At 46.6% G+C, this 10062-nt stretch overlaps 1 protein-coding gene across 10 annotated transcripts in view; it reads left to right on the forward strand.

Moving 5' to 3' along the window:
• LOC106562848 (C-myc promoter-binding protein) overlaps positions 1-10062 on the forward strand; it is a 323735-nt gene that overhangs the window by 208917 nt on the left and 104756 nt on the right. For 5 of the 10 annotated variants that reach the window (XM_045689663.1, XM_045689665.1, XM_045689664.1 and 2 more), the window contains exons 14-15: positions 4136-4162; positions 9972-10062. The exon at positions 9972-10062 is cut by the window's right edge and continues 43 nt beyond it. In XM_045689663.1, coding sequence (XP_045545619.1) covers positions 4136-4162; positions 9972-10062 — 118 coding nt within the window. The remainder of the gene's footprint in view (positions 1-4135; positions 4163-9971) is intronic. The other 5 variants (XM_045689666.1, XM_045689668.1, XM_045689671.1 and 2 more) reach the window with 1 other exon arrangement.

Here is a 10062-nt window from a genome sequence, read left to right on the forward strand (position 1 = left end):
TCTCCTCCCTGTCTAGTAACTATGCTATCCTCTATCAGTGTTCTCCCTGTCTAGTAACTATGCTATCCTCTATCAGTGTTCTCCTCCCTGTCAAGTAACTATGCTATCCTCTATCAGTGTTCTCCCTGTCTAGTAACTATGCTATCCTCTATCAGTGATCTCCTCCCTGTCTAGTAACTATGCTATCCTCTATCAGTGTTCTCCTCCCTGTCAAGTAACTATGCTATCCTCTATCAGTGTTCTCCCTGTCAAGTAACTATGCTATCCTCTATCAGTGTTCTCCCTGTCAAGTAACTATGCTATCCTCTATCAGTGTTCTCCTCCCTGTCTAGTAACTATGCTATCATCTATCAGTGATCTCCTCCCTGTCTAGTAACTATGCTATCCTCTATCAGTGATCTCCTCCCTGTCTAGTAACTATGCTATCCTCTATCAGTGTTCTCCTCCCTGTCAAGTAACTATGCTATCCTCTATCAGTGTTCTCCCTGTCAAGTAACTATGCTATCCTCTATCAGTGTTCTCCCTGTCAAGTAACTATGCTATCCTCTATCAGTGTTCTCCCTGTCAAGTAACTATGCTATCCTCTATCAGTGATCTCCTCCCTGTCTAGTAACTATGCTATCCTCTATCAGTGTTCTCCTCCCTGTCAAGTAACTATGCTATCCTCTATCAGTGTTCTCCCTGTCAAGTAACTATGCTATCCTCTATCAGTGTTCTCCCTGTCAAGTAACTATGCTATCCTCTATCAGTGTTCTCCTCCCTGTCTAGTAACTATGCTATCATCTATCAGTGATCTCCTCCCTGTCTAGTAACTATGCTATCCTCTATCAGTGATCTCCTCCCTGTCTAGTAACTATGCTATCCTCTATCAGTGTTCTCCTCCCTGTCAAGTAACTATGCTATCCTCTATCAGTGTTCTCCCTGTCAAGTAACTATGCTATCCTCTATCAGTGTTCTCCCTGTCAAGTAACTATGCTATCCTCTATCAGTGTTCTCCCTGTCAAGTAACTATGCTATCCTCTATCAGTGTTCTCCCTGTCAAGTAACTATGCTATCCTCTATCAGTGTTCTCCTCCCTACTGTATTACCTCACACTGAGCAGCACTCCTTCCTACTATATTACCTCACACTGAGCAGCACTCCCCCCCTACTATATTACCTCACACTACACCTCCCCATTCACTGACCCTTCTTCCAGCCAGGACAATGGCAACAATGCAGACGAAACAAGATATACACAAAGAAAACGTTTTACTTCATAATTATCAGTTAGCTCGTAATAATCTAGCTAAACAGATAGTAAACATGCTAAAAATGACCTACAACTAATGTTATGCAAGCTAGCTGCCAATTCTTCGTGGCTATCTAGTGTTTTGCAGACAAGGGAATGGTATGTCTTTGAACAAGCTCCAGTGTTAAACCAAACGGCATGACAGAAACACCAACGTTTTGCTGTATTTATTTGAAAGGAACCATTGATGTGCCACATTGCTTAATGCCATGATATTTTTATTTGCCCTAAAAGGATTGTATACTTTGACCGACCGGTATTTTGCTTCGATGTTTAACAGTGAGAATGGCAGAATGGTGAACTTACTAAATGACTGAGAGTTTGACTGTGTGATATTAGGTTGCTTCTTGTGTAAATATTTTCCGTCTGGATTTTAAGTAACCTTGGTACTGTCTGGTTATTTCCTTTAACCTAACGGTAGTAGCTAGCCAGTTAACGTTCGCCCTATTGACTTACTGCGGGCGTGTGATCGGCGTACGCTACAGTGGGTATTGTTGTCAAGTAAACATGCAAAAATTAACACAGTAGATATTTGTTAAAGTATCAAGATAAAATATTGTAGTCAGGCAACATATGAGATGTGAAGCGGCAACATTTCATTCCGAAGTCGGAGTTTGTTTTCTCTCACTTCAGCAACAAATAATGGCCGCCATTGATTTCAAGAAATGTTGTTTTGTGTGTTTCTGTTCATACTTTCCGTTGAAGCTTGCATTTATTCATGCTTCAAAATATGTACAAAATGAGTACGCATCTGAGAAGTGCCCTCCGTGCTCCGTTTCTAGGGCTTAATACTCAAATTTGGTACTCTGAAATTCAAGTACTTGAATATCTTGAAAATCAGACATTTTAGTAGTACATGAATTACAATGAGAGGAGAACAGAAAATTATGAAATATGATAGTATAATTTATTTTTGAAAAATGTATTGGTCTTGGACAATTCATTTCTAGGCAGACTACCAAGGTTTATTTCCTGACGTGTTTGGTGCTCAGGTTGCCTTGCTCATTCCACCCACACTGCCACTCAGCCAAGCAGGTACAGAACTGACTGATTATGCGTCCCCAAACAGATCGATAGGTAAAATGCCGGACAAATGTAGATTCAACCCTGCCTGGCAGGATACAGATGTTTATGTATGGTTTTGCCAGACCCATCCAGGGATGTAGTGGAGGGTAAATGCAGTTTACTCGCCTTTTTATTTGTGAAATAGCGTTTACTCGCCTTTTTATTTTGTTAATGGTCATTTAACCACTTATTATTGCATTTCCAGCGTTGATCTGAGTTTTAATCGCACCTACCTCTGCTAACGAGTGGAATCATGAATGATTCATGTCTGCTCGTTATGTTCGCCTGCTCCCCTGGATTTGCCTTGTTAGCAACGCATTCACTCACCACTCTGTCCATCGGGAAACTCCGGCCACGACATAGGCCGAGAGGTGAAACAAACTACCTCAGCCCAGACCTACGGTGGCAAGTGGCAGAGAGATGCCGCTGACAGTGGGATTCTGCCGTGTCAACACACATCCCCCAAACAAAAAAACTGATTAAGTTTGAAGCTAACGTTGAACCGAGCCTGACCTCAGCAGGACTGAAATGAAGCTAGCTATAATCAAAAGATGGGCTAAAAGTTCTCATTACAAAATGCATTTTCTTTACTGAGAGTAGTGAGACAGACAGTGGTGAGTCAGGCTGAAGGAGGCAAATGAGATACACAGAGAGAAGAAGCATTGAAGCCAGCAGGGAGAAAGGTTAGTAGACCAGTGGTTCCCAAACCATGTGGGGTCCTCTAAAATGTAAATAGGGTCCCCTGAGAGAATCTTTAATCTTATCAAACAATAACTTGTTGCTCTTCAAATATGTATAGGATACAACATTTTATAGTAAACTAAGGGCCTTTTACACTGTCAGAATTAACTTTCATGTCATTATATGTTGGGACAGCCTGTGGGACCTAACATTTTGTGAAATATAAAGATCATTTAATATTATTGTCATTATTGTCAAAAATATAAACGCATCAATTTCAATGAGTTACAGGTCATATAAGGAAATCGGTCAACATCATCAGTACTGACTTACCCCTCATGAATGTAGTAAATAAGTAGTGAAACACGTATTATTGAGTCGATCTTGTAAGATGATGAATAGTAAGTCAGGTTTTGGTGATCTACTGCCATCTGGTGGCGACTAGAAACAATTGCATAATAGGAACTGTTGCAAATTGATGGTCCTTAAAAATATATATTAGTGCTTGTAAAAAGTATTTGAAAGTCCTTGACTTTGACTTGCCACTGTCTGTACGAACCCTGCGTTTCGTGTACTTTGATACTCCAACCCTCCCGTGCTTCAATTTGCTTGCTCGGAGCACGGTAGTATGCATTTTGAGAAACACCCTGTGATGAATTTAATTAGTTGTGTTACTGCTTGGCTGGAGCCAAAGCCTGCACCCACACTGACCCATTGTGGATCAGATTGCCCACCTCTGATTAACATCTAGCTAGTTTTCTTCTTGTAGCCTCTCCTAGTCCAATCAGCCCTTTAACCTTAGTACTGTCAGCTTATTTCCTTTAACCGTGGTACTGTCAGCTTATTTCCTTTAACCGTGGTACTGTCTGGTTATTTTCTTTAACCGTGGTGCTGTCTGGTTATTTCCTTTAACCATGGTACTGTCTGGTTATTTCCCATCAGTCCTGCTCTCCTCAACCTGTCTCTAACTCAACATGCTTCTCTCTTTTCTTCTCTTCTCTTCTCTTCTCTTCTCTTCTCTTCTCTTCTCTTCTCTTCTCTTCTCTTCTCTTCTCTTCTCTTGTTCCCACTCTCCTCTCTGCCTCCCTGTGCATGCAGCTCTACAGTGCAGACAAAGGAGGCAAGGTGAGTCTGACTGTGTCCACCCTCACACTCTACCACCCTGACATCGTACCAATCTACCACCCTGACACTCTACCACTCTACCATCCTGACATCATACCAATCTACCACCCTGACACTCTACCACTCTACCACCCTGACACTCTACCACCCTGACACTCTACCACCCTGACACTCTACCACTCAACCACTCTACCACCCTGACATCGTACCAATCTACCACCCTGACACTACCACTCTACCACCCTGACATCATACCAATCTACCACCCTGACACTCTACCACTCTACCACCCTGACATCATACCAATCTACCACCCTGACACTCTACCACTCTACCACCCTGACATCATACCAATCTACCACCCTGACACTCTACCACTCTACCACCCTGACATCATACCAATCTACCACCCTGACACTCTACCACCCTGACACTCTGACACTCTACCACCCTGACACTCTGACGCTCTACCACCCTGACACTATACCTCTCTACCACCCTGACACTCTACCACCCTGACACTCTACCACTCTACCACCCTGACACTATACCACTCTACCACTCTACCACTCTACCACCCTGACACTATACCACTCTACCACCCTGACACTCTACCACCCTGACACTCTGAGTCTCTACCACCCTGACACTCTACCACTCTCCCACCCAGACATTGTACCAATCTACCACCGTGACACTCTACCACCCTGACACTCTACCACCCTGACACTCTACCACCCTGACACTCTACCACCCTGACACTCTACCACTCTACCACCCTGCCGCTCTACCACCCTGACACTATACCACTCTACCACCCTGACACTCTACCACCCTGACACTCTACCACTCTACCACCCTGCCGCTCTACCACCCTGACACTATACCACTCTACCACCCTGACACTCTACCACCCTGACACTCTACCACCCTGACACTCTACCACCCTGACACTCTACCACCCTGACACTGTACCACCCTGACACTCTACCACCCTGACACTATACCACTCTACCATCCTGTCACTCTACCACCCTGACACAACTGATTTACTATCAACTAAGTTCTGTCCATACTACTGTTGCTTCATTCAACAGGGTATGATAGTGTGAATATATTGCTTCATTTTACAGGGTAAGATAGTGTGAATATTGGGTCTCCTAGAGCCGTTCCATGCAGCTATGCATTTCCCAAGTCTTCCATTTCAAAAACATGATATCTAATGTGAGTCAGTAGCCCTTAGGAGCAGTTAGTGTGAACTACAAGAGGAAGTCAGCACCACCTAGCTAGCTCTCTAGGAGCAGTTAGTGGAACTACAAGAGGAAGTCAGCACCACCTAGCTAGCTCTCTAGGAGCAGTTAGTGGAACTACAAGAGGAAGTCAGCACCACCTAGCTAGCTCTCTAGGAGCAGTTAGTGGAACTACAAGAGGAAGTCAGCACCACCTAGCTAGCTCTCTAGGAGCAGTTAGTGGAACTACAAGAGGAAGTCAGCACCACCTAGCTAGCTCTCTAGGAGCAGTTAGTGGAACTACAAGAGGAAGTCACCACCACCTAGCTAGCTCTCTAGGAGCAGTTAGTGGAACTACAAGAGGAAGTCACCACCACCTAGCTAGCTCTCTAGGAGCAGTTAGTGGAACTACAAGAGGAAGTCACCACCACCTAGCTAGCTCTCTAGGAGCAGTTAGTGGAACTACAAGAGGAAGTCAGCACCACCTAGCTAGCTCTCTAGGAGCAGTTAGTGGAACTACAAGAGGAAGTCAGCACCACCTAGCTAGCTCTCTAGGAGCAGTTAGTGGAACTACAAGAGGAAGTCAGCACCACCTAGCTAGCTCTCTAGGAGCAGTTAGTGGAACTACAAGAGGAAGTCAGCACCACCTAGCTAGCTCTCTAGGAGCAGTTAGTGGAACTACAAGAGGAAGTCAGCACCACCTAGCTAGCTCTCTAGGAGCAGTTAGTGGAACTACAAGAGGAAGTCAGCACCACCTAGCTAGCTCTCTAGGAGCAGTTAGTGGAACTACAAGAGGAAGTCAGCACCACCTAGCTAGCTCTCTAGGAGCAGTTAGTGGAACTACAAGAGGAAGTCAGCACCACCTAGCTAGCTCTCTAGGAGCAGTTAGTGGAACTACAAGAGGAAGTCAGCACCACCTAGCTAGCTCTCTAGGAGCAGTTAGTGGAACTACAAGAGGAAGTCAGCACCACCTAGCTAGCTCTCTAGGAGCAGTTAGTGGAACTACAAGAGGAAGTCAGCACCACCTAGCTAGCTCTCTAGGAGCAGTTAGTGGAACTACAAGAGGAAGTCAGCACCACCTAGCTAGCTCTCTAGGAGCAGTTAGTGGAACTACAAGAGGAAGTCAGCACCACCTAGCTAGCTCTCTAGGAGCAGTTAGGGGAACTACAAGAGGAAGTCACCACCACCTAGCTAGCTCTCTAGGAGCAGTTAGTGGAACTACAAGAGGAAGTCAGCACCACCTAGCTAGCTCTCTAGGAGCAGTTAGTGGAACTACAAGAGGAAGTCAGCACCACCTAGCTAGCTCTCTAGGAGCAGTTAGTGGAACTACAAGAGGAAGTCAGCACCACCTAGCTAGCTCTCTAGGAGCAGTTAGTGGAACTACAAGAGGAAGTCAGCACCACCTAGCTAGCTCTCTAGGAGCAGGTTGCTGATTAACTACTGCTGTTGAGCTTCTCAGTACAGGACAGTCCACCTCTCTGTCTCTGTTACCTTCCCTTCTGTAGTAAAACACAGGACAGTCCACCTCTCTGTCTCTGTTACCTTCCCTTCTGTAGTAAAACACAGGACAGTCTACCTCTCTGTCTCTGTTACCTTCCCTTCTGTAGTAAAACACAGGACAGTCCACCTCTCTGTCTCTGTTACCTTCCCTTCTGTAGTAAAACACAGCAAGTCTCTCTACTCTGCATTACAGCTGGTCTTTCATTGTGGATCGTTATATCCAGGTTTCTGCAGCAGCAGTTAAGAGCAGCACTGGCGTCTAATGATTTCAGCCTTGAATTTTTCATGACTTGAGCTGAGAAGGGCTTTTTAGCGGCTCAGTGAAGTGTAAAAGGCCTGATGGTAGAGTTGATGTGGAGGTTTACAGTTGATTCTTCTAAAGAGTATTTTCTTGTCTCTCCCAGGGAGAGGAGAGTCAGTGTACTGAAACCCTGATCCAATTGTGTGGTCCATTTGCTGTTACCGTGTGTGTGTGTGTGTGTGTGTGTGTGTGTGTGTGTGTGTGTGTGTGTGTGTGTGTGTGTGTGTGTGTGTGTGTGTGTGTGTGTGTGTGTGTGTGTGTGTGTGTGTGTGTGTGTGTGTGTGTGTGTGTGTGTGTGTGCGTGTGGTAGACTCAGTGGTTTGTGTTGTCCTGTCAGATCTCTCCCTCTACATCTGATGTAGTGAAACATGACATTCGGTAATCAGTATCTGGAGGGATGGGGGCAGGGAGGGAGGGGGCAGGGAGGCAGGGAGGCGAGCAAGGAGGGAGGGGGGATGAGGGCAGGGAGGCAAGCAAGGAGGGAGGGGGGCAGGCAGGGAGGGAGGCAGGCAGGGAGGGAGGGAGGGGGGGGCAGGCAGGGAGGGGGGCAGGGAGGCAAGCAGGGAGGGAGGGGGGCAGGGAGGCAGGCAGGGGGGGAAGCAGGCAGGCATGGGGGGAAGCAAGCAGGCAGGGGGAGGCAGGCAGGGAAGCAGGCAGGCAGGGGGGAAGCAGGCAGGCAGGGGGGAAGCAGGCAGGGAGGGGGGAAGCAGGCAGGCAGGGGGGAAGCAGGCAGGCAGGCCTTCTCTCCCTCCCTCCCTCCCTCCCTCCCTCGATCCACCCTTCTCTCCCTCCCTCCTCCCTCCATTCCTCAATCCATCCTTCTCTCCCTACTCCTTAAGTATATCAGGTTAACTCACCAGAAGGGCTTATCTCAATGACACCCTCACTGCACTGTGGTGTCCCTGAGAGGATTACACACACACACACACACACACACACACACACACACACACACACACACACTCCCACACACTCCCTCAGGGAGCTCCATGTCCAGATCAGCTGAACTCAATGTTCTCGACCAGAAACAGAGAAACACAGCCTCTCTCTGCAGTCCAAGCTTTAGCTTGTGTCTTTGTGTCTTTGTTTTGGACTCGTCTACTCCAACAGAGGAAGTGTAGCCTCTGGCAGGTTTTACATCCTCACTGTCTCTTGGCTGTCTCTCTGGCTAGTGCAGCTCTAGTACAATACTAAACACTCAGACTGTAACACACTGTACAACCACACCTTAATCAGTTTATTTTAAAGTGCTTCTCAACATGGGAAAACATCTCATTTCATGCTCAGTGATTGTTTTATTAATAAAGTGGAAATGGTTTCCAGCAGTAGAGGAAAGATTCCACACTAATGAGACGTTTACCCAGAAGAAGAAGAGACCAGACAGACACTGTCGCTGTGAAAACTAACAATGTTTTAACTAAGAAAATAACGCCTTAACCTCATCCATCTGCTCCCACACTAAATACATCCTCACTCTTCTGCTGACCTTTAACAGCTTGAATTCACCTCTTTCACCACAAAGCCCATGAGTCACTGACCCATTTAACCATAACCTGAAAACCCTTTAACAGCTTTAATGGAGTCACTGACCCATTTGGGGGGGGGTCCCCTCACTATTCACTGCAGTGACAGTTTTATCTACTAACAGTTGACTTAACTTCAGAGCCTCATGTACATTATCTATGAGAGAGAGAGAGAGGTCAACTGCCGACTTCTTCCAGACTGTCTCCTAGGATAGGAACTAGCTACACACAAACACAGTGCAGGACTGTCTCCTAGGATAGGAACTAGCTACACACAGTGAAGGACTGTCCTCTAGGATAGGGACTAGCTACACACAGTGAAGGACTGTCCACTAGGATAGGGACTAGCTACACACAGTGAAGGACTGTCTCCTAGGATAGGGACTAGCTACACACAGTGAAGGACTGTCCCCTAGGATAGGGACTAGCTACACACAGTGAAGGACTGTCTCCTAGGATAGGGACTAGCTACACACAGTGAAGGACTGTCTCCTAGGATAGGGACTAGCTACACACAGTGAAGGACTGTCTCCTAGGATAGGGACTAGCTACACACAGTGAAGGACTGTCTCCTAGGATAGGGACTAGCTACACACAGTGAAGGACTGTCTCCTAGGATAGGGACTAGCTACACACAGTGAAGGACTGTCCACTAGGATAGGGACTAGCTACACATAGTGAAGGACTGTCCACTAGGATAGGGACTAGCTACACACAGTGAAGGACTGTCTCCTAGGATAGGGACTAGCTACACACAGTGAAGGACTGTCTCCTAGGATAGGGACTAGCTACACACAGTGAAGGACTGTCTCCTAGGATAGGGACTAGCTACACACAGTGAAGGACTGTCTCCTAGGATAGGGACTAGCTACACACAGTGAAGGACTGTCTCCTAGGATAGGGACTAGCTACACACAGTGAAGGACTGTCCACTAGGATAGGGACTAGCTACACATAGTGAAGGACTGTCCACTAGGATAGGGACTAGCTACACACAGTGAAGGACTGTCCACTAGGATAGGGACTAGCTACACACAGTGAAGGACTGTCCACTAGGATAGGGACTAGCTACACATAGTGAAGGACTGTCCACTAGGATAGGGACTAGCTACACACAGTGAAGGACTGTCTCCTAGGATAGGGACTAGCTACACACAGTGAAGGACTGTCTCCTAGGATAGGAACTGACTAGTGGATACAACACTAAGGCCTGGTTCCCTTCCAGCACATGACCTGTTTCATGTCCCTCCCCTCAGGTGGACAGCGATAAGCCAGATGAGACCAGGCTGATAGAGATCGACGAATCACAGCGCAGCGAGCACACAGTCTTCATCACACCCCCAGAAC

Source organism: Salmo salar, chromosome ssa11 (assembly GCF_905237065.1).
Source record: "Salmo salar chromosome ssa11, Ssal_v3.1, whole genome shotgun sequence".
NCBI lineage: Eukaryota > Metazoa > Chordata > Actinopteri > Salmoniformes > Salmonidae > Salmo > Salmo salar.